Source organism: Phoenix dactylifera, unplaced genomic scaffold (genome assembly GCF_009389715.1).
Source record: "Phoenix dactylifera cultivar Barhee BC4 unplaced genomic scaffold, palm_55x_up_171113_PBpolish2nd_filt_p 000692F, whole genome shotgun sequence".
Classification (NCBI taxonomy): Eukaryota; Viridiplantae; Streptophyta; class Magnoliopsida; order Arecales; family Arecaceae; genus Phoenix; species Phoenix dactylifera.
In genome coordinates, this window is record NW_024068075.1 from 139,379 (window position 1) to 164,291 (window position 24,913).

A 24,913-nucleotide genomic window follows, 5' to 3' on the forward strand; every position below is an offset into this window, starting at 1 on the left:
TCTTTCTAGAAAGATTTAGATGAATTTCCTAATTTGTAGGGATTGCATGGTGCATGAAATAGGGTGGTCTGCGGCTGAACTTTGGAGGCATGAATTCCTATCTTTTAGGGATCCAAAATGCACGAAATCTGGATATGTTTATCTCTTCTTAGCTGCCAAACTACCAGAATTTTTTTGGGAATTTTATCAGCCGAATTTGTTGGCTAAATTAGGTGTGAGGCGTGGGGTGGTCTTTTGGCTATAAAAGACCCCCATGCCTTGGGTTCAAGATATACCATATTTAGAGGTTTCAAAAAATTCTGAAAAAATTTTCTGAGGGCCTCCATCCCTTCTTCTCCTTCTTCCTCACGTCCATCCTCCATATCCTTGAGGAACAAACAAAGGTTGAGTGTTTAGAAGGAGACAGCTTCAGCCATTGCAACGTTCCTGTGCGAGCTAGCACTCCCGCGGAAGACGATCTACCTAGGGCTTCGCGTGTACTTCTCAAGATATACCATATTTAGAGGCATGGAATGCCGTACCGGCCCGTACCGGTACGGGCCGGTACGTACCGGTTCGGCCATGGACCGGTACCGGAACGGATAAAAAATCGGTATTTCTCGATTTTTTATCCGTACCGGCCGGTTCGGGCCCGTACCGGCCGGTACCGGCCTCGTACCGGTGCGAACCGGCCGGTTCGCACCGGTACGATTTTTTTTTTTTTTTAGAACCACAGCGCCGTGCGCTGTGGTTTTTGAAACCACCGCATACCGGCCGGTACGGGACCGATACCAGCCGGTACGTACCGGACCGGACCGATACCGTACCGGTCCGGCCGGCCACCGGTACGCCGACCGGTACCGATACGGCGGACCTTGTTTAGAGGTTTCAAAAAATTCTGAAAAAAATTCCTGAGGGCCTCCATCCCTTCTTCTCCTTCTTCCTCACGTCCATCCTCCATATCCTTGAAGAACAGACGAAGGTTGAGTGTCTAGAAGGAGACAGTTTCAGCCATTGCAACGTTCCTGCGCGAGCTAGCACTCCCGCGGAAGACGATCTACCTAGGGCTTCGCGTATACTTCTCGTAGAGGCCATTCATGTGCGTGGCTGCAAAGTCAAAGATCAGATCCACAAGTTTCTTCCATCATAAAAGGTATTAATTCTATATTAATCTTTTTATTCTGGAGTCAGAGTCTAGGTCTGATTCTCCGAGGTTTTACCCTCCTTTAGGTCTCCTCACAGAGTTATCTCCAGAATCCATTCGATGGATATTCGGAGATTAATCGGAATAGAGTGTTTAACTTTCAGATCTGATAGTTAATCATGCATGAATATTTTAGCATAATTGTTTAAACGATTCCGGCATAATCCTATGTGTTCTTAAGGTGTTGATTTCTAGATTTGATCTTGTAAGCATGCATGAATTAAATTGTTTGATTCGGTTTTTTCGCTGCATTTTAAAACTTAAAAAAAACTACGTATGGCTTGATCCCCCTTATGAAGGGGTACGTAGGCAACCCGATCAGGTTCAGCCATGGTTTTTAAAAAAAAAAAAAATTCAGCATGCTTAATACCGAAGAACCTAGGATCCACTTTCAGATAAGAGAAAATTTAGCTTGTTAGTTATGCTTGTTAACAAGGCTAATTGCTTTTGATGGGTAATTATGGACTGGATGATCAACTGGCTAGGCAGGAGCTATGATCGGAGTTGTTTGGAAGTGCATATAGTTTACCGTGGTTTGTTGCAGGGGACTTTAATGTCAAACGTTTTCCTCATGAAAGGGTTGTAGGCAGGGTTCAGGTAGGGACATGGATGAGTTTAAAGATTAGAAGTTTGGCATTGATTGACATATACAATGTTGATATTACAGATGGTCTAAGGTGAGGGAGGATCTGGTGGTGATGGCTTAGTTGTATCTTTTCTTTATTACAATTGGTTAGGAGAGCAAATATCTGGCAATGACTGCCTTTGACAATCCCTATCACCTTTTTGATCATTCCTATGCCTATCTAATGCTGGAATTTTGAGGCTTGAATATATCTTTTGATTGAACAAATGTGAAACCAAACTATAGGTTTTGATGCTCTAATTCTGGACTAGTGGTTGGACCTATCTTCAAAGGGCTTCTGATTGGTTCAGATATTAAGAGGCCATAGACAAAAACTTGAAGTATGGAGTAGAAAGTTTGCCGCTATTGCTGAGTTGAAGAAAAATCTGTTCGACACCATTATCTGATGGGATAATAAGGAGGAAAAAATTTGACCCAAACTAACCCAAACTAGGTTAGTCTTGGAAAGGATGAGCGGGGGAAGGGGAAACACTCCGACCCCAACCTGAACTTCCCCACCTTCTCATGAATCCACCCTTGGATCATCCACCGGTCGCTTTGAGAACTATGTAGGCAGCGAATGATGGAGAAAGAAGATCTTTGAGATCTATGCCATGGGTGATCCAATGGGGATACGCATGAAGGCGAATCCTTCTTTCATTCAAAAGTTACTATCCTGATCTCCTTTTCTTTTTCTTTTTCTTTTTTTTCCATGTAGACTACCTCCACACACTCTCTCGCTCCCATCCCTTCACGCTATCCCGTCCTCCTCTCTTTCAACCCTACTTTATTTCTTCATTCCTTTGAACACCAAGGCACAAGACCCCCATCTTTGCTCTCTTCTTCTTCTTGGATAAGCTCTACTGTCCCTCTTTTTATCTCTCTCATCCTCTCTCTTCCCTCACACTATTCCAACCACCTACTTGTTCTTTCTTACTCCTATCTCTCTTCAGTACTCTTTCTTTGGTAATTTCTCTAACTCAATCTTTCTTTACTTTTTTATCATGGTTTTCCCAATTATTTTATTTATATGATGGGAGTTGTGTTGGAGAAGAGCAATATATCGGACAAAGAGGAGAGCTTAAGATCCCATCTTCTTGCACACCCTCATCTTCATGCCTGCTTCTTCATTAACCTAAGAGCCATTGCTTGTTTCTCGCTGTAGCCCTACAGTACCTCCTCCTCCTTCTCATGTAGTTCATATAGCATTGGAGCTGGATTAGGAATGCATTTAGCCTTGTGTATCTTCTCCTCTAAATTGCTTCATGCCTCTATTATGTTGCCTCGTGGTTTAAGAGGTACCTTTTCATTCCTCTTTGATTTCATTCCCATGATGTTGCCACCATTTGAGTGTCTATGATGGCCCTTCTACCAATCGGTCCTCTTCTACCTCAATGGATATATCAATAGCCTTGAACATCCTATCCTTGCTTAGCTCAGACTCCTATCCCTAGTGTAGTCGATTGCCACTCTAATTTGAATGGATTTGAGACATCGAGCACCATCACCTGGATAACCTTGTTCCTTCTCCCTCTCTCATATTTGATTTCCTCCATAATCTAATGATTTAATTTGTGTCGAGCGATCGTTCAGACACCGAACGATCTATCATGGGTTCCACACCCAAACACTTTAATTATAGTAAAAGGCCATAATCACCTCAATTATTTAGTTTAGGTGTCAGTTTGGGAAGAACCTAGAGATTAGGATCAGTTTTATAGATTTTGAGGAGGATAATTAGTTTCTCTATTTATTCTAAATTTTAATATCAAATTGATTTGGATATGTTAGGGGTATACATGGACGGATAGGTACCTTGCTTGTTTTTGTCATTGGTAGACGTAAGAATCTCTTTACATGCATGCTTATTTGTATATTAATTCAGAATATGTCTATGTGATTCTAATGTACGCATATATGTTATAGAAAATAAATGAATTTATATTATGTATAGAAATTACCAATATTTTGAATTATATAATGTGAACATTTTAATATATTTAACTAATAAAATGAGACTTGTATAATTGAATGATTGGATGGGCTGCTTTTGACTGGTCATATTATTATGGATTGCCCCATCACGGGCATCAAACATGACACTCTCAATTATCTTATCACAGGCGAGAAATATATCTATGGTTTAGTCCAAGGCCGAATATAACTTAATATAATTAATATGCATTCTTGAAATAAATGGATGGGTGAAGGCCTTAGATTAGCTATGTTATCTTGGATTGCCGGTGATAAATTAGAGCGTGATATTGTGGATAGCCTTGTCACAATAGGAACGTGGTACTATTGATTGCCTTTGGTCAAGTGGGAGTGTCCGACATCTCGGTCGGTTCAATCAAGTTGATTTTATCTGATTATAGTTAAACTAGGGCACAAATAGTTCAAGAAAAATTGGAGGTGACCAAATCTAATAGTGTCTGGTAAGAGCTAAGGTGGGGGCTGGTATAGTTTCCGACGGCCATGGATCAAAACCCCCATCATCAAGGTTGATCAAAATCATTGATAAGAGCCCTTTTGCTAGATCCAACAACCCTAGAGAAATCTATATAGAGGGAGAAATAAGATAGAGTGTGAGGAAGAGAGAGAAGAGAGAGAAAAAAAGAGAAATAAGGTCTTTCTCTCTCCGACGGGGAAGAAGAGTTTGTAGATGTGACTGTCAATCGAAGGACTGACGATTAGCCACCATTAGTAGTGGCCGGTGGCAGCAGGTGGCCGGCGGCAAAGAAATAAACTGGAGAAAGGATTGGTCAAATAGAGGATGCAATGGGTTTCTAAGTGAGCACAATCGGTGCGAGAGGATCAACCACAAGCTTCGACGACAAGTGCCGACAGCAAGGATGACCGTAAAAGAAAAAAAGAGGGCTTGAAATCAAATCAAAATAGAAGAACTAAAAGGGATAAGGAGGGTGTAGAAAAGGATTAATTAGAGGATTTGGGGGTCATTACCTCGTTTTCCTGCGACGTACGGCCGCGGCGGTGGTGAATGGTGTTTAGGAGAAAACTCAGACAAACTCTGGCGAACTCCAGCAACCTCCATGTTTAGGCCCAAATCTTCAGTGTGGGATTGAAGGGGAAGTGGAAGGGCTCTAAATAGAGCTCGAAAGAATGCTAAAATCTGTCTCGATGTTGGATTTCGTCTTATGATTCCAGGAAGAAGGAAACCCCATCAGAAGTTTACTTCTCTCATCATATGTGTTAGGCACGTGCCTTTTTTTTTTTCTATTCTGTGCCGATTTTTATATTTGAATCGATTAAATGGATTAGGCCTAGCTCTTTGTTGGCCCAATTGGGCTGGATGTTGTAGGTTATATGTTATCATCTTTTTCTCTTTTATGGATGGAATTAATGGCCAAGAATCGAATGAGAAATAAAGGACTTGATAAATGCATGGATGAGTTCCTATCCCTAACTTTTATGTGGACAAGGCATACATGTGTTGCTAAAGGGCTCATATGATAAGCTTGGCCCTTTTCAAGAGGTTGCCAAGTTGGACACCACCTGCCGAAGGGACTGGGTGCAATGAAGGCCACTAAACTAGCACTCCAGCATAGGTACAAGAAGACATCAACATGGTGGGACTTAGAAAGGGTGATGCATGTTGAATAGCAGAAGTCAGGATTGGGACAAATTTCGAACCAAAATCATATGAGATGAGCACCATAGAAGGAAATATGGAGAGGGACTTTTTTTGACACATTTCCTCTTGCATCTATCTAAAAGAAGAAATCCAAAAGTCAAATAGGATAAGAGGATTTCTGTTAACGGAATCTGTTAGTCTCCTAATTTAAAGAAAGAAAATTGCACATGCTAAAAGAGACTATTCGCAAAGAATGACAATCTACATCCTCTTTTTTTCTCATCAAGCCTCTCCTTCTATCCTCTTCCTCATCAAGTCGTCTTTCCCATCTATGAGGTCTTCCATCTTTTTCCAAGTCATTTTCTTCCTTTTTTGTGGAAACTATGTATTGATTTACCTAAAGATGTGTATTGAAATATTGGATGACTATTTTGCTAAGTGTGTATCATCTGACAGTGTAGTGTGCACCGATGAACATCATATTCTAAAAATTATGTATCGATTTACCTGAAGTTATATATTTGGTTGTTGTTGGGTGTGTATCAGAAAAGTTTACAGTATACATCAGAAAATCGACGAGTGTGTATCACTTAGCCATGTAGTATGTACCGATGAGCATCATATTCTAGAAACTGTATATCGATTTAACTAGAGGTGTGTACTGGGATGATGGATGATTATATTGCTAAGTGCGCATCAACTCGCCATATACTATGTACTGATGAGCGTCCTACTTTAAAAATTATATATCGATTTATTTGGAGGTATGTATTATGTTGCTACTAGATATGTATAAAAGAAGCTTACAGTATGTATCAGAAAGCCGATGATTGTGTATCACTTAACGAAGAAAAAAGAGAATGCGATGGTCTTTCTTCGCACACGGTCTTTATTGGTATGTGAATTTTTTTCTTGTATTTTTTTAAAGTTATAGAATTAACGGACTCCGTTAGTACAAGAAGTTCTATCTTTATTAGATTTCTCGATTTCCTCTTTAATATAGGTGTAAGAGGAAATATGGCAAAAAAAAAAGTCCTGCTCTATATTATGATAGTGCCTACCCCACATGATTTTTGTTCACAAATTTCATTGTATTATTCTATAGGGCCTATGTTGTGCACCTAGGAATAAATGCGTGTATTAGAAAGTTTGGATTGCAGAAAGAAACTACACAGATGCCTTAGCATGTGTTCTAGCATGTGCATTGTGCCAACAAATACATGTATAATATTACCGAGACAAGGAAATTTATGATATTTGCATTGCTCGACATTCCATAGCATATTTCACCGAAAAAAGATTGCATATATAGCATAGATATGATGGGGATATTTGCATGTTCTTTTCTTTCTAATTTAAATTAAACCAATCTGAAGTTTTGTACCTTGGCCTTAACCTCTTCATTGAATGGTCTATTTTATGTTCGCAGAAAAATCTCTCCCAGGTTTAAACTAGTGCCGGTTATCTGTCTGCCGGCACTGGTTTAATTCACGTCGTCCAATCTCTATTAAGCTACCGAGCTACTGATACCGTCTTCTTCTAAAAGACCAATACCGTCAGGCAGATTGCCGAACAAATCGAACCCTAGGAGCCGGCCGTGTCCTGTCCGCCATGGACGAGGCGCAGGAGATCCTCCTGAGCTCTCTCAGCAGCTCCGGGGTCTCCCTCCCCGCCGGCGTCTCTTCCATCAAAGATCTCGGCCCGGACGCCCTCGTCTCCATCTGCTCTCAATCCCTCCGCCTCCTTGACGACGATGAATCGTCCCCGTCCTTCCCCACCTCCCTTCCTGAGTCCACCGCGGAGCGCTTCAAGATATGTGCCGACGTCGCCTCTGCCGTCAAATCCCTGGGATACCGAGGCGATCTCAGCTTCCACCAGTTTATCGATCTTCTTTCCGAGATCTTTTTTTTTCCATACCAAGCAAAAGTTCTTTGCTATTCCTGAAAACATGTTATATATCTCGATTCGAGAACACCCAATTCATTGAATCGCTTCAGTCAACAAGAATAGAATAAAAAGGCGAAGAATTTATGACCCGATAATCATCAGCTATTCACCAAACAGTAAAGCAATCTTATATTTCTTTAGACCTCGAAGAGATCCATTGCTCTATTTACCAATGCTTCTATCATAATATGTGAAATATAAGAGGCGGATAATGTAGAAATTTTGGTGATAGCTTCTATTATCTAATTACGTACTGTTATAATGGGGAGCAGGGATTGATAATTTTGAGTGGAATATAGAAGGAAAATCTGGAAATCAGGATACTGGATTCTTCTTTGGTGTATGATGATGCAAATTTGGGGCTTTCAGGGATTTTTTGTGTTGTGCTTAGCTTTCTGTGGTAGCCTGCATAAAATTCATGGTCATTGATATTTGATGCAGACCAGTCCAAAGGCTAAGGTTTGTCCTGTAAGATTGATTTATAATAACTGGAAAACACTTGTTACCTCACAATCTTTACATGGAAGGCCTGCAAAGAATATATTGTTGATCTGAGATGGTTAGCACTTTTTACAGTACTGGTCTGCCAGAAGGTTAACAGGTTGTATCAAGGCAAAAAATCTATTTGCAAAAGACATAGGTGTTGTAAGTCTAAGTTTTATTGCCAATGTTCAGATCTGCACTAGTTAATTGGCAAACAAGTCAGCAAAGATCGTGTTTCAAGAGTACAAAGTTGCAAGTTCTTACACTTTAATAATTTTTACCTTAATGCAATGTGGTTAATTCCTCGATCTATTAAATGCTACTAATAAAATTGATCCAACGTGTTTTAGGCACATGTAGGGTTACCAACAGCCTGGCTGCAGTTTTGTCTTTTCTTCTTTCCTGAAGTTTGGATTCTACTCCCAACATGGTCATTATGCTTCTTATATACCACTTATTCTCAAAATTGTAAAAAAATCTGTCGCAGAAGAATATTTCAATCATATGACCGTGATACTTTCAGAATCTGATTTGCACTTGCAAATCACTTTTGCTGCTTGTTATTTCTGAAGCTTGGATCAAATCACATCAGGAATAATCTGCCGATCATTCTTCCAACTACATTCATTTATAGGGTTACACTTCTTACACTATACACCAGCTAATTCTTAACCATACCATATGAAATTTACTGGCATAATCATTAAACTACTACAAGGCTAAATGAGACTCTACTTGGAGAAAAATTATCATCTAATATACATTTCATTTTAATGCCTTATATGCTTATCAATATTATCTTGTTCTCTTTATTGATTCTACTGATCCTGCCACCATTCTTAGAAGCATTTTTTCCTTTGTTGATTCTGGCAGTTCCTGTATCCTTCTTATGATGACTCATACAAGTTGGTAAGATTTTTGGTGGAGAGGCTATCTGGATCATCTGAAGGTAGAAGAGCCAGAGAAAATACAGCAACCAAATCTACTTTGAGCAGTGGTGAAATTACTGGTGACATCCATAATGATACATTAGAGAAGCTTAAAGAAAAGGAGGATAAGGTGAGGGAGAGTCAAAGTAAAGAGAATTTTCTTTGTGAAAGAAGATCTTTGGGGGAATCAAATAAAGGCATTGCAGAGCCATCTGAGACGGTTGCTGAGGAGGTATACTCTGATGTGTTGCTTGACACTAATGCAGTTCCAGGGCAGTCAGGTGGGTCAGCTGAGACTGGAACACTCTATTCTGAGCGCATAGAATCCAGTGAGATCAAGAGCCATTGCAGCAAGGAAGGTGTTGAAGATGCTCCTGAAAAATCTATGAACTCTGAGAAAGAATTATGTGTTGATGGAGAAGATATGACCCAAACAGACAAGTATATTGCTGAACTTGAACGAAAATTAGCTTCTCTGCAGGAGCAATTATCCAAGGTAAACCATATAGAAGGATTGATATCCTTCCAGTTGATCAAGTAACTGCAATTCAACAACTGGTTATTTTATATGCTTTCATGCCGGTTTTCTGATGTATTTATATTTTCTATGACTAGTCATTGCACAGCTATTAACTTGTATCATTAAACAAAAGTTTGTATGATATGGAAGATAACTGTTCATTGGATCCTTTGGAGTAAGAGATGCAAGTAATTTCCAGTGCTGAAGGGCGATCTTTCTTTTCATGTAAAGTTGTCTGACAAACCTCTTTCTTTCCATGTAAAGTTGTCTGACAAACCTCTTACTAACATTAGGGTGCATTGCCTGATTTCTTCTGACTTGTTGTTCCAATTATGAATATCTTTAGTTGTTAATCCAAAGACAGTTTTTATTATTTTATTTTTCCACTGGTCTCTGAAATATAGCTGCTGGGCTAGCAATTTGTTCCATGATGCACTTCTTCTTGCTTGATGGCATACATCGTTCAGGTTGCATGCTTTGGGCAAATATACATTCCAAACTTCTCATTGTTTGGTTTACATAAACCTAGATTGATATTTAGCATTGATTTTCTTTTGAAGGTTTGATGCTTTATGATGCCTTTTGTCTTAATGAAGTATATCATTTCTTTTAAATGTAGAAAACATGCTGACTCTACTGGCTTCCTTGTCTTCTGTGTAATGCAGTTAAGGAATCAAGCTGACAGCTTGAAAAATCAAGAAGATATGATGACGGAGGCAAAACAGGTGAAGGCCTTGAAAGTTCAGAGCCTTGAAAGTGAGCATGAGCTCCTAAAAGAGGCTATGGATATGGCATTAGATGAACAACATTCTGTTGGCTTCTATATTGAAATGCTAAATGGACGAGTAGAAGCAAAAAGACAGAGTCTTATGAAATTGGAATCACAGTGGTAGGACATTGTGGTATATCTCTAGTCACCTGACATATTCATCTTTATTTATCTGTTCATTCATTCATTCATTCATTTATTGTGCATTGAACAGATGTAGAAACATAATGTATGAAAGCATTGTATAGTCGCTATCCTAATATGATGGAGCCTATTTCTTTCTCTCATTCTAACATTAGCATGGTTTTGCATGTCTAAGATCAAGAACTATCATAAGGTTTTTTCTAATGTATGTCATGGATTGAAGTTTCATTCGTTCCATACAATATCTATAATATATCCCATGCTAATAGCTTATTTGCATATTTGTACATTCATGCTAACTTGTATCATTATGTATTGGCCTGTCTTGGTGCATACCAAAGCAACAGGAATTGAAAGAAATGAATACCGACTTATTCCTTGATTTTAAACATGTGCCTGATTATACCGAATGATCTTTTTATTTGCAAGATGTTTCTTGTGAGCCTCTATTACAATCAGCTTTTTCATCTCTTACTGTATTAACTACAGCTTCATATTTCTAGTTGGCTCCTTCAACACCTGACTTGTAAAGATTCTTTACTCAAACTACATATTCTAGCTTTATTCTAGCAAATTGACCAATAGAAAAGTTCTAATAGAGAACATGCACTTTGACTGATGATGAAAACTTATTACATACACTAAAACTTACAGCAAACAATATTTTAAATTTGGAGCATGTAAATTTGCTGCAAAAGTCTAGAACAGTTATTGCAGAAGTTTTTCTTCTAATATAGGTTATTAGATATGACAAAAGAGTATTTAAATTTCAGTAATACACTGAATGAAGTAAGTACAAGTTACCATCTGTTGCAGGAATGATCTCAAGCAAACAGTGGAACAGAGACAGATGAGAGAGGAGCAGTCACTATATGCTGAGAAATCTTCAGTGCAAGAAAAACTAATTAAATTGAAAGAAATTGAACAAGAAACAGATGCCACCGTATCTGACATTGGCAAAAGGTAATTTTTTTGATGGAGAGTTTTAAGATATTAAAAAAATTAAAGAATGCTCTGTCAGAATTGCTTATAATGAAATATGTGAAAGAATGCTTTAGATTATTTGTTGAAGTAGATAGTAAATGTACCAAGCAAATCCAACATCTCATGTATTTTATTAGAAGATGAACTCATAGATGAGCCATTTGTTAGTTAAATCTGTAGAAATGTCATATACTACTGATTTATAAGATAATGTCAGTTTGTTTTTGAAATTTCAATTTACATGTTGCTGCTAGTTGATTGCTGTGAAGTTTGCTAAGATAATCTCATTTATTTGCCTGTGGATTGTGATTTTCTTTGCTATATCTGATTATCTTCTTGTTCTTAGAGAGGATGAACATGCTAAACTTCTTCTGGAGCTTGAGAAACTCCCAACGATCTCTTCTAGAAAATCCTACATCCAGCGCATAACTGAGATTACAAAGAATAGCTGGAAACAAGATGCCGATGTTGAGCGAATCATAAAAGAGACTCGAGAGCTTCAGTTAGAGAGTAATTCCATACAAGAACGCCTTCATAGGACTTATGCCGTGGTTGAAGAAACTGTCTTCAGGTATGATGTTTTGGACCTTGCAGCTTTCACTTGGAAAAGTATATTTTCTTTTATTTCCCAATTAGAAGAAAATGATGTCCATGACTGTTCATGTAAGTTGATGCCAACTATTATTTTCACAGCAATGACATCTTGCTTTTGGGTTTGACAAGGAGCAAAAGTACCTTGGAGGAACATTCAATCATACCATGTTTTGGGGCTTTTTGCATATATACCCTTAAAAATATAGGTTATTGCATATTTACCCTTAGAAAATAACTATTTCTATATACAGCCATCCAATAATCCTGTTTTTGCAACAAAGCCCCTCCCATTAGATTTATTTTGTGTGTATGGTGTTAGTAAATAGTTGTTTTAAGTGTTAAATGACTGTATTACCTCTTGCACTAATATCTTTGAATAGTTTTAACATTCAATTTGTTGCATAAGAAGTTATGTTTTTGCATAAATTTTTCAATGGTATTGATGCAAAATGGTGAAATAGGCATTTCACACTTAAAACAGTTATGTATTAATACCACCAGCCAAAAATCTAAGGGAAGGGACATTGGTGCAAAAACAGGATGAACTAAGAGGTACATATGAAAATAGAATTTTTTTCAAAGGTAAATGTGAGATAACCCATATTTATAAGGGTATATTTGCACAAAAAAAAGGAAAAAGTATTAGTTTTTATTGTTATTATCATGACTCCATAAAATGTCATATGCTGCATCAAATCCATATAATCATGATTTCTAGTCAAGCAGACTCTGTTCATCTACTTGATATTAGCTTCATGAACCACATATTCTATTCATGATGATTTGTAGTTTACTACCGGGTAACAGCCGTGACATTCATTCAAAGCAATGCCCTTATCCTGTTATTAATGTGCTTGGTTTGCCTTACCGGGTTCTTTAACAAGGAGCAAAAGTACTGTGGAGGAACATTCAACCGTACCATATTTCTGGGTTTTTTGCATATATACCCTTAAAATTATTCATATTTACCCTTAGAAAATAACTACTTCTATGTACAGCCATTCAATAATCCTGTTTTTGCGACAAAGCCCCCCCCCCCCCCCCCAATTAGATTTCTTTTTTGTGTATGGTGTTAATAAATGGTTGTTTTAAGTGCTAAATGACTATATTACCCTAATACCTTGAATAGTTTTAGCATTCAATTTGTTTCTTAAGAAGTTATATTTTTGCATAAATTTTCAATAGTATTGATGCGAAATGTTGAAATAGGCATTTCACACTTAAAACAGTTATGTATTAATACCACCAGCCAAAAATCTAAGGGAAGGAACATTGGTGCAAAAACATATCAAAATAGAGATTTTCTCTAAGGTAAATGTGCGATAACCCATATTTATAGGGCATATATGCAAAAATACTTTTTTTTGGGAAGAAAACATTAGTTTTTATTGTTATTATCGTGACTCCATAAAATGTCGTATGCTACATCAAATCCATATAATCATGATTTCTAGTCAAGCAGACTCTGTTCATCTACTTGAGATCAGCTTCATGAACCACATATTCTATTTATGATGATTTGTAGTTTACTACCGGGTAACAGCTGTGACATTCATGCAAAACAATGCCCTTGTCCTGTTATTAATGAATTTGGTTTGCCTGGCCTGCACTGAAAAATAAAGGTTCTTTGCCGTAACTTTTTATGCTACCGATACATTACACAGTTTGGTGCTCTTTTTTTTTTAAAAAAAAAGGAAGAATGAAATATTAAATTAGCCTTTATCTGCTTACAGCAAAGCATCTTCTGCTGACCAATAACTTTGTATGCAGGAATGCAAAAGATGACCCGGTAAGGCTGCAGGTATATAGGCTTTTAACGAGCATCCACGATAGTTTTGAACAGATTTCAGACAAGCTTCTTGCCGCTGACAGAGCTCGAAGAGAAGCCACCGAGCAAGAGGCCAAACTTACGGCCATTTCTTCCCGTAGTTTCGACATCAGCAAACTCCAAGCAGATCTTGATTCGATTAGGAAGGAAAATGAGTTTCTAGAGCAGCAGCTCTGCCATGAATAATCTGTAAAGTCTTGCATTAAATTTATCTTCTTCTTTTTTTTGATCCAGCATTTCTTAGATAATTATTTAGCAAAATTGCTATTTGAAAACAGCAATGGCTCTTCCTTCTCTTGAAGAAAAATGCTATAGCTCACCCACTACTGATCACCACTTGGTTCACTGGGGAATGTGGAGGTCAGTGATTGGCCGAGCATAGGCATGGGCCCGACTAACACTACCGACCCCACCATGTTTGGCACCAATCCCCAACAGCCACATCCAGGGTGAACCAAGCAGCGATCATCAGCAGGTGATCAATAGCAGTACTCCTCGAATTGTCTTCCGTTGTAGCTGTTGGTAGCAGAAACAATTGTACTTATAACTTTGTGAGAACCACCAGTAAGTTTCATTGCGTTAATGAGTTCTCTTCACTCTCTGCAGACTGTGGATGCCAGCTAAGAATCTTGTGCAAATCCTTGCAACAACAGTAGTTACATTAGCAGCATTCAGTTCGACTGTTACCGATGGCTTGGCATTCAATTTACAAGGGAGCTACCATACCTCTTGGAGGTGTCTATGTGGCTGCAGCAGTGTATACATATCTATGTATTTCAGGATGTTTATGTGGTTGGTTGTGCATATGATTTTAAGACTGGTTTAAAGGTATGAAATTATCCATTCTGTCAGGTTCCGGTAGATATGTTTGTGTTGTTCCAGATGATGTGGAATGACTGGTTGCGATGGAGTGATTCCCTCTGGCCATCAGCCATTTTAGAGCAAATGGTGTCCTGCAGCTGTGTGTGAAGTGGTTGGCCGAGCTAAAAGCGTGGAATTTCTGCAAGGGTTGCACCTTACCATGACTCCCTTAAAAAGACGAAAAATGTCTAAAATAATCTAAGTTATATAACACAGACGTTGGCTATCCTTGATGCTGGGTCTCTCCTAAAATTAAGTGGGTCCGTATGTCTCATTTCTCTTCTACAAACAGTATTTTTGCACTAATTATATGTCCCACATTTACTCTCTAATAAATAGCCAAATAAAGTAGATACTGATTTATGCCAATGCTCTGCAACCTGTGATTTTTGTTGTTTTTATTTGTTTGTTTGTTCTTGTTTGTTTGTTTGTTTTGACCAGGGGACATATTGTGAAGTCTCACGCACCTCTTATTGCTATTAGTACTCTTGAATAATAAACCATGAATGATGAAATCCTCAAATTATTTATAAATTCTTCGGAGCTTTTGATTACAAAGAGTTGTTACGTTCAAGATGAGTCAAAATAGAAGCGAGAAATAGCAAAAAATTTTTGCAAATGCTATCTTCTGCATTGATTTCTATGCATTGTTTCGCTAGTTTGTAGGGAAACGAAAACTTAAAAACAACAAAAATACCAGATGGGAGTTCTTCTGTTGCCATTATTGTTGTTGCATGTATGCCGCAAGCACATATGCATGTATATGCGCATGTACTTATATGTGCATGTTTGTCAATTAAATTATCCATATGGATGATTACATAAAACATCAAAACCTTATTATATTTGTCAATTAAAATATCCATATGGATAATTATATACAACATCAAAACCTTATTATAATATTGGAAGATTACATGAAACATCAAAACTTTATTATAATATTGGAACTTCCCCATCCCAACTTTACAAAAGTTTGATTATTCTAATTGATTGATACGTTGGATCTAAGCGATCGTTGAGAGTCCTCATGAGAGATGTAGTTGTAATTAATAAGATGGAGATGGACAAACTAAGGCATTTACATTATCAAGTAAACTCATTAAAACAATAGCCTGGCTCAACCTGGCCTAAAACATGAAAGTTAGGATCGCAGTGATGTTAGGGCGGCCCAACGGCTGGTTTGCTCACTCTATTCCTAGGAGTGCTGAAGACCATCAGAGATCAGATGGATGAGACCAATCATCAGAAGTTGAAGAACTCGAAAAGCCTCAATCACTCCATAAAGTTACGTTTAGAAATTGTCTATATAATAAAACTAAAATAAGATCAGATACTAGTATATCTATATCTATATTTATTTTACTTAATAAATCATTACCTAACTCAACTTACAATATTTCAGGATTCTAGCATTAATCTAACGTAAAACATCAATTTAATAAACTCTAATTTAATTATGATGGAAATTTTTGATAAATGCTAAAAATTTCGATGAAAAAAATTTTAGAAGCGAAATTGATTTTTCTCATTTGTATTGATTTAAAATCAGCTAACTATATACATGAGGATTTGGATGTTCGCCAGATACAAAAGTTTATGTCCATATTTATTTTAAACAGATACGGATATAAATCGAATATTAAAAGTATAAATATAAATATGGATATAAATTAGATGGAGATAAATCAAGTTAATAGTATATTAATAGACTATTAAAAATTTATTATTATTATATAAAATTAAATAGAATTATAAATAAAATTAAATATTTAAATATGAATACGGTTAGGAGTTTATATCCATATCTGGATGGGATAGGTATTATCGGCCGCTCTCATCTCTATCTTTATGCAAGTCCTCCAACAATGCGTAATCTATAATTCGCACCATTTCAAATTTCGTTACCGGCCAGGCCCTCCCCTCTCTCTCTCTCTCTCGATTCCATCACAGAAATCGAGGAAGGGACTTGTGCCCTTTTCCCGTCTTTCCTCTCCCCTCGATTCCTTTCTCTGTTTCTTAGTTCGGAGACCTGAAGAAAGACGCCATTTTTGGGACCCAGAATCGCCACTGGAGCGGGAGGCGCAGGGATTTGGGGTGCTCGATCTCTGATTTTTTAGGGAGAGAGAGGGAGAGGGAGAGGATTGGGGGGGTGGTTTGGGCATGAGCTGATGCGCTCTTCCAGCCGATAGGAATGGGAGTGCTGGATTCCATCTTGAGTCGGGATGCCCGGAAGTTTATCAAGCGCAAGGACAGCGACGCAGGGGAACATGGTCTCTCTCTCTCTCATGGGCACGAATTTTTTTGGTTATTTATTTCTTATTATTTTTCAGTCTGAAGCAATGGGGCTTGTAGGGCTGCGCGAACTTGGGTCTATTTGCAACTATTTATTTTATGACATTTATTTATGGGTTTTTGTTTCTATTTTGTCAACAAAAATCTGAGCTATATAGTTTTTGGGTGTAATAAAGCATGGATTTTGGCTAGCTCAATCATTGTATTTTATTTGCAATTTTATTTTTTTTTCTTTTTCCTACCCTATGGTTTGAAATCTTTTATGATTTTAGGGGTTGTTCACTGACTTGAATCCAAGTTTTAGGTTACATGTCACATTGGGGTTTTGGTTAATTTCTCTCGAGAAAAGTTTCTTTATTGTTCGATGTAACCGGAACATGGTTTTGGTAGCTCAGTCTTTGTTTGTTATTCAAAAAAAAAAAAATCATATGTTAATCCATTGAGGATTTTAATTGGATATTGCTTGTTGACCTTTTTGGTACCTTACGTTCCATGGGCCATTTTGTTTATTAGAGGGAGTGGGCACCTGGTTTGTACCACTGCGTCAGATGATTTCAATTGCTGATACTGATCGCTCTTATCTGCAATACTTAGTTTTGGGTGTATTTTGCATCTTAACGATTATGCTTTATTGTTAATGTTTACTTCCCATTCAAGTCAATAATTATAGCAATTAAAAAACATTGTTCTGTTCCTTTTCTACAGATTGATGCTTTAGTTTCTGCCTATTTGCTAGCCTGCGTTATATGTGTTGATTTTTCAATTCTCGAACTCTCTTTCTTCCTATCAGATTGTATTTTTTTATACCCCTTTTAATCTTTTTCTACCAGCAAGCAAACGGACATCTACAGCTAGGTCTGCTAGGTCATTGATTGATGCTTCTCTTGTCCTACTCTGACCTAATTTAGTAGAAGTGCATAGTTTGTTAGATTTGCTGAGTGGAGTTGTGAATTCTGTGGCCTTCTCACACCCCACTTAGAGTTTGCTTGTAGACTTGAGATTATTTTGCTCAAAACCACTGAAGTTTGTATACGTCAGAAGCCCTGTCCTCTCCAATCCATTCTCTTTTCATGCCTTACTTTTCTTTGCAACTGTCGGTAAATAATACAAGGGATGTGTTACTTATGTGTCACGAAGCTGCTTATTGTTTGCTGCTCTTTCACAGAACAAAGAAAAAAATGAGCTTTTGAAAGGAAATAAAAATTGTCTAAGGGCTTCCTGTGTTGCCTCTTTTCTTGTTCTTTGAAACCAGCAGCAGAAAACCCTCATTGCATAACATTCTATAGCCTGTGCTCTTCCCACCATTTCACCTATATTTCCATGATAAACAGAATGCTTCCCATTACCAAATTTACTACTCATAAATTGTATGATGGTAGCAAAAGAAGTAAATTTTCCCATGGAAAGACTAAAATGTTTTTGTGTGGCACTCCTGTCTCACTTTCATGGCTGCCAGGCCGAGCACTGGAAGAGCTGCGGAGTTCTTTGTATAGTGACTTCCAAACTTCTGAAGGAGCAAAACGCCAGCAGCAAAGATTCTGTGGTCCAGTTGTAGCAATGACCTTCAATTTCACAGTAGCTGTTGGCATAATCATGGCAAACAAAGTGGTAGGTGCTTCATGTCTTAGTTACTCTTTTCCTTGTTACTTTCTCTAGGATCTTGACACCAATTGGATTTCCTTGTTGATTATTTTTGTATCCTGTAAAAATTAGAATCTTATGCAGTACATTTTATTATAGGTGATGGGAAAGGTTGGATTCAATTTCCCAGTTGCTCTGTCACTAATCCACTATGCAACTTCTTGGTTTCTGATGGCCATCTTTAGCGCACTTTCACTATTACCTGCCTCCCCTCCTTCAAAGTCCACCCCTTACTCTTCCTTGTTTGTCTTGGGTGCTGTCATGTCTCTTTCTACTGGACTGGCTAACATCAGCTTAAAACATAACAGGTAGATTATGCATGTAATTGCAGAAACAACTGCAGAAACCTTCTATGCTTTTTGATGCTGACCTGCCATTGTAAATAGTCTCAGTGCTCATATAGCCCATTCTTCTTTTTTCTGTGTTGTTTTCCTTTTTGCAGTGTGGGGTTCTATCAGATGGCTAAGATAGCTGTGACTCCAACCATTGTTTTAGCTGAGTTCATGCTTTTCAGGAAAAAGGTTTCCTCCCAGAAGGTCTGTTTGTTTTCTTCTTTCCACTATTATCTCCTTTGTTGTTTTTTTCTCATTTGTCCACTAAACTATAGTTTGCTTGAGCATGTCTATCCTGAAAAAGAACTGCCAGAATCATATATCAAAAGATGATGCGTATTGGTTGTTTGATTTTGAAAAGAAACGTAGAAATTATAAATTCTCCATCTTTATTCATTTAGATGAAAGAACCATAAACTTTTTTCCTTGGCTCTGCAGGTTATCACACTGGCTATTGTATCAATAGGTGTGGCTGTTGCAACTGTCACTGATCTAGAATTCAATTTTTTTGGTGCTTGTGCAGCATTAGCATGGATTGTGCCTAGTGCTGTAAATAAAATTCTGTGGTCTAATATGCAGCAAAAGGGCAATTGGACTGCCCTCGCGTAAGTAGTGCTAGTATATATATTTTATGCTGCTTAAAGGTTTTTGAATGTCATTTAAATCAAAAAGTTTTTATTCAGGTTAATGTGGAAGACTACCCCAATTACAATCTTCTTCTTCATGGCTCTGATGCCTTTGCTAGACCCACCGGGTATTTTATCCTACAATTGGAATTTAAACAACACGATTGCAATCATCATATCAGCTCTATTTGGATTTCTCCTTCAGTGGTCAGGGGCTTTGGCACTTGGGTGAGTTTTTAACTACCTTAGTTTATAATATACTAATGCAAGAAATACATGTATACTTGCTTTTATATGATTTGATTTGAGAAATTTCCATTTTGATAATTTGCTCATGGATCTGTCAGCCTCGATACTATATAATTGTTGATTTCTGAAAGCTATGGAAAGTTAATATCAGTGAATGCAGTTTGTGCTGTGATTTTTGGCAGACAACTCCGAGATGAAGTCATTGATTGGTAAGATACAAGTATTTGAAATGTTTGAATTTTACCAATCAATGATATGCAGAATACAGCAACATTCTCAATGTTTGATTTCTCATGCATAATGTAGGCTCACCGGAGTCATCTTATCATCTTTGTATTATTTTTAAAATATTCTTGCCATCATTTTTCTAATGACTATCCTCCTCCTTGTCATGATTTTTATTATTATTATTATTATAAAAATGATAAATTATGGATGACAGAAGGATTAGTAGAGGAAGAGGTACAGCTGAAAAGCACCCTGCATGTAGTTTTGATTACTAGAGAAAAACATTAATCATCAAATGGAGCGAAAGAAACTGAAATTTAAATTTAAGTTTCTTATGATGAGCTCCAGCAGTTCATTGTGATTTGCTTGTGTTATAATAAATCTCTCTACACCCATCGTAATAACAAAGATGAGACCATGAGAAGCTATTAATCAAATTCCATAATCGTACAAGCATTCTATAATCTTGAACAGCAGAATAGTTTACATCAGAAAAGAACGGCACACTATAATGCATATGGATTCCTGATCATGCTATTGCATGCACAACACATCTTTCTTACAGCCTTCATGTTATGCAGCGCCACATCTGCTCTCTCGCATGTGGTTCTGGGCCAGTTCAAAACATGTGTAATTATGCTTGCTGGATATCTGTTTTTCAATTCCGATCCGGGAGTCATTAGTCTATGCGGGGCTGTCACTGCTCTCTGTGGAATGTCAGTCTACACTTACCTCAACCTGCAAGACTCTAAGGAGTCGGGAACAGCAGGCAAGCAGCTTCCTTTAAAGCAGACTTCATTTGCCCAAAAACCCAAAGCCGACTTTGACAGCACAGCAAGCAAGCAACTTCTTTCAAAGCAGAATTCATTCACCCCAAGGCCCAAAATCGACTTCGATGGCACAAGCAAGCAGCCTCTTCTGAAGCAGAATTCTATATCTCTAAAACCCAAGACCATCATAGACAGCGAGGCAGCCGACTTAAAGATCTCTGAGGATCCTGTTTGAGAGAACAAATGCTTGTGTGCGCCAAGGGACCCTTTCGCTAACCATGTTAACTTTTCTGTCTCTCCCTTATTTCTTTCTTTCTTTCCACCTCTGTTTTTTTTCCGAAATTTAACTTATGTACAGCAATAATCTGATTCTGGGCAATTTCGGATGATCAAAATGCATTCATCAGTTTCCATATAAATTTGTTATTCTCACCTTTGAATGGAAGGACTTTTGAGTTAGCTAATAGTATTCTTTGGTGCTTATGCATATGCAGTAGTCTGCAGTCGAAATTTCTACCGAAGCCTATGGACTTTCAGACAAACTTGGTATCTTCTAATACAAATTATACAATACAGCCAGAATCTTAAACCCTTCTTTAGTAGTTTGTTTGCCATCCTTCAGACCGGAGGGAGACCAATATTGTTGCATATGTTGAGCTCAATAGAATCATCATGACTATCCTAGTGCGATGTTCTTCTTCCTCAACTATCTAGAAAGTATCTGCCACTGGCCCAGAGTGTTACATGAGGCTTCTAAAAAGCTAGTTCATGTGGAGCAAGAATTCAAGAATCGAAAACCTCGAAAGCAGCTACTTGCTCTTCTAGGGCACATGGCTTTACAAATAGTTTCTTTCGCAAAGGCTGGATCAACTGGTGCAGGATTGCTAACAAGTGCAAATTATAGCATGAGTTCTGAAAAAACAATTTGTACTTAAAACTGATCAAAGTTATAAGCTGCTTGTGTCTGAATCAAGTAATCCTCACTGTTGCCTGCCAGTGGTGAAAACTACAATCAGTAATTTCATCTATGTTATATAAAATTCGGATGTTACTTTTTAGTTACATGAAGCATTTTGTACATGAGGATGGAAGGCTACCTATCTTCTATTTAATTAGAGCCAAGAACAATAAAATTCATGCATGTATTATAACGGTCAAAATTAAGGTTAACAATATCTTTCTAATGAGACATCTAAGATGGATGAGGTAATGGTGGTGCTGCGAGCGGTGAAGCCTCATGGATAGCCTCGAGAGATGGCTGCCACATCCCTGCCATTCGCACCCTCCTCCTCCTTGGTCGAACCCTCGGAGCCGCTGCGGGCCTTCCATTGACGCTCGCATCCACCTTCTTCCTTTCAGGCCAAGCAAATGAGAACCCAAGGAGTTTGAAGGCCGCGGCCGGAGCAGTCGTCGACTTGCCCGACGTGTTGCTCTCATTCTTCCCCTCGGATGAGTCGCCGCGGCGCCCGTGGGCTGCAGGCCGCCGGATTCGCCGCTGGAGCTTTTGGATGGTGCGGCGGGGCACGACATAGACCTTCTCGCCAGGGATCAAGATTTCCCCTGGCTGAACAAGGGAATCCCATGGCCTGCGGAACACGTCGGGTCGTGCAAGGACGGCCCGTGGATACTTCCCCATGATGCCGGCCGCCGGGATGGCCATGTAGTAGCACTCGACGTGCCCGCCGGCGTGGACAATCCTCAGCGGCCTCGAGGGGTTGGGTTGGTGAGGGTGCTCCCCCGGTGGTGCCGGCGGGGCCGGGACGGCAGAAGCAGCCGGCGCCGGCTTCCTTAGGGAGCATAATTTAATGGTGGTAGACCCAAAGAGCTTGGAGAGCATGGTGGGGTGGCGGTTGCGGCAGTTATGGCGGTTGGTGGGGAACCGGGAGGGCTTGCAAGGAGATTGTGGAAAGGAAGGGTTCCCATTTATGTTTGAAAGAGGGCGGGAACAACAAGGCCAGGTTGCCGGGCTTCTCTCTGGTCATGGCATCTTTCTATTATATTTCATTTTCTTTGAGGCTCATACGGTCAGAGGTTTCGTAAGATGAAATCTATGGGAGAAGAGAGGCTGGACCTACGGCAAGCTGTGGTTTTGTTGGGCTTTCTTTATTGTGAGAGGATCGTGGCTGTCCCGCATCTTTCTAGAGGGATGGTGATGCCTTGGGATGGCATTTTTTTATTTTTTGAATGGACCATCAACCCTAGGTCCCCAGAAAAATTCGGCTACGATCATTGAATGTACTTAGCGATTTGTTGACGGTGTGGACGTGTGCCACTTTTTAATCTAAGATATCCGAACTATGGTGTGTGATGGGGTGGTCTTCCAAACTAAGCATGTCTACATAAAGGCCAATAGAGCCTGCAGACGAAGTAGCCTCATACGTGGCCAACCACTCCGAAAACACTATTTAGGTTGAAAAGAGTAAGCTTCCTAGTGTACTCCGAAATATGCTGTATTCTGATCTTTTTGGATGTATCTGTACTAGAATTGTATGAATCATCCGATTTAAAAAAATAAAAAAATATAGAGCATAACCATGGTGATAAATAAATGAATGAAACAATAATAAAATGGCTTGCATGAATCCGTCAAGGAGGCTAATGTTTATTTTGGCAATCTAAAAGAGTTAAATTACAAAGCCGGCTTCAAATAGACGAGATGATAATTATTAGTCCAAAGTACGGTGATATGTTCCTTTCTTTGGATCAATGAGATTGTTCAACCGTGCCGCATAAAACAATTCATTAAGTATACAATCACATATGTGAAGTAAAATCATAAACAATTTGGACAACGAGAAGCACCAGCTTTAACTCCGCGTATCCAATGGCAATAACACGGACGAACGCACCTTCAGGTATATTCTTGTCTTAGAAGTAAATGCTCAGTAATGTTTTAAGTATTTGTCATTTTCTCAGAATTATATCAACATTCGTCAAACTACACGGCATGATGCTTAATTGGAAAAGATGTAGCCCATCGGAGAATTGATTGCACCTTGAGTTACAGGGACAACGAGAAGCATTAATTAGATGACCATCAAAGAATCAACATAAGATGGGATAAAGCGAGATTTTGCAGTCTGCTTTCTTCTTTTACCATGCATACCTTTTATTCATTCTAGATACGTGAGTACAGAGTTCACAATGTCCTAATAACAACAGATGTTCCAGCTACTAAGTTACCAATCGTACTAATGAACTTAAAAAAGCCTGTAGTTAATCATACACCGTGTAGTCAACATTTCCTATTTATCTCGCCACCAGAGATCGATGTCCTTCAATAGTTTAATAAATGTGGCTGAATGAAGCCAGTGGGGTAAAAAATTTTCAGGTCTTAGGATGCCATTTGGGCATATTTCTAGTGGGCTTTCAGGAAGAAGCACAGCAACATCTGCTATCATGGACTACATGAAACGAAAAGCCCAGATTTATGATGAAATTTATACTGCTAAGCTTGGAAGGATCAAGTATGTCGACAAAAACGATAGGATTCAAGATAATGAAAGAGAGAAGGATGTATAAATTAAATGCTTGATGCAGTGATCCAAGGATATCTCCTTGAAAGGAAGACTCCAAGACCATCCAAAGAGCAGAAATTTTCTACTGCTTGGTTGCGCTTTTTGCATAGATAATCATAGCAACTATGTGAGGAAGCAAGGGGAGCAAGCCTAATTCCACTCCGATCCAACAAGACTCACCAAAACTATCTTGAAAATAAAAAAAAAAAACAAAACAAAACAATTACTACAAAACCATACATTTTAGGCACTCTCAAAAGAGCCTTCCATTCTGCATCCTCTAGGCACAAAATAGAGTTCCACGATCTTTTCTTGTATTGTAGATCTGCTTCGAATGCAATTTAAATTTAAAAAAAAATAAAAAAAAAATTATAACACAAATTACAGTTCTTGGTTTTGGGGTCAAATTTACAAATAAAGGAGGATAAAAGGAGAGCTGATAAACACCCCTAATCTCTCATCCTCAGATCTTCAACCGTCTCCAAACCATCAAAGAAACAGGAGAGCCTTCCCATATGTCAAGCTATGCATGTAGAGAATTTTCCACATAATGTGGACGTTAAAGAAGATGATTGTACTTACTGTTAAGAGTATAACATGATATGTCAATGTCTTAGCAAGGCATTATAAATTATAATTTTAGGGATACTTACCTGTTGTTTTCTTATAGGCCATGCTATTTACTCAATGTTGAAGAAATAAACATTAATCAAAAATTAAAAATAAATAAAACAAAAAAAATATTCAATAAACTAGATTCAAGTTATGATCACTCCAGAAGAAGATTAAGATATC

General features: G+C 38.3%; 2 protein-coding genes across 4 annotated transcripts; both read left to right on the plus strand.

Annotated features, from left to right (window-relative positions):
- Positions 1–3,011: 3,011 nt before the first annotated feature.
- Positions 3,012–14,812, plus strand: LOC120103874 (coiled-coil domain-containing protein 22-like). 2 transcript variants are annotated; one of them, XR_605524.3, is made up of 8 exons: positions 3,012–7,278; positions 8,704–9,255; positions 9,945–10,168; positions 11,009–11,155; positions 11,523–11,747; positions 13,541–13,787; positions 13,877–14,073; positions 14,205–14,812. XR_605524.3 is itself a non-coding variant. In XM_039120016.1 (7 exons), the coding sequence occupies exons 1-6, from the start codon at positions 7,012–7,014 to the stop codon at positions 13,782–13,784; spliced, it is 1,659 nt and encodes a 552-aa protein (XP_038975944.1). In that variant the 5' UTR covers positions 3,014–7,011; the 3' UTR covers positions 13,785–13,787; positions 14,205–14,812. The 2 variants fall into 2 exon arrangements, 1 of the variants encoding a protein (XP_038975944.1); XM_039120016.1 differs by lacking the exon at positions 13,877–14,073 and having other exon boundaries at positions 3,014–7,278.
- A 1,469-nt stretch (positions 14,813–16,281) lies between these two features.
- On the plus strand, positions 16,282–21,032 carry LOC103716448 (nucleotide-sugar uncharacterized transporter 2-like). 2 transcript variants are annotated; one of them, XM_039120013.1, is made up of 7 exons: positions 16,282–16,732; positions 18,211–18,362; positions 18,495–18,703; positions 18,838–18,931; positions 19,166–19,332; positions 19,411–19,581; positions 20,412–21,032. In XM_039120013.1, the coding sequence occupies exons 1-7, from the start codon at positions 16,654–16,656 to the stop codon at positions 20,833–20,835; spliced, it is 1,296 nt and encodes a 431-aa protein (XP_038975941.1). In that variant the 5' UTR covers positions 16,282–16,653; the 3' UTR covers positions 20,836–21,032. The 2 variants fall into 2 exon arrangements, with proteins under 2 accessions (XP_038975941.1, XP_008802662.3); XM_008804440.4 differs by lacking the exon at positions 16,282–16,732 and having other exon boundaries at positions 16,749–18,362.
- The last annotated feature ends 3,881 nt before the right edge of the window (positions 21,033–24,913 follow it).

Bases quoted from the DNA above. Each gene is read 5' to 3' on its own strand.
- LOC120103874 (XM_039120016.1), top strand. From the start codon at position 7,012: ATGGACGAGGCGCAGGAGATCCTCCTGAGCTCTCTCAGCAGCTCCGGG. The intron at 11,156-11,522 runs GTAATTTTTTTG...TCTTGTTCTTAG, and splicing joins GTATCTGACATTGGCAAAAG to AGAGGATGAACATGCTAAAC. The intron at 11,748-13,540 runs GTATGATGTTTT...CTTTGTATGCAG, and splicing joins GTTGAAGAAACTGTCTTCAG to GAATGCAAAAGATGACCCGG.
- LOC103716448 (XM_008804440.4), top strand. From the start codon at position 18,075: ATGATAAACAGAATGCTTCCCATTACCAAATTTACTACTCATAAATTG. The intron at 18,704-18,837 runs GTAGATTATGCA...TCCTTTTTGCAG, and splicing joins ATCAGCTTAAAACATAACAG to TGTGGGGTTCTATCAGATGG. The intron at 18,932-19,165 runs GTCTGTTTGTTT...TTGGCTCTGCAG, and splicing joins AAAAGGTTTCCTCCCAGAAG to GTTATCACACTGGCTATTGT.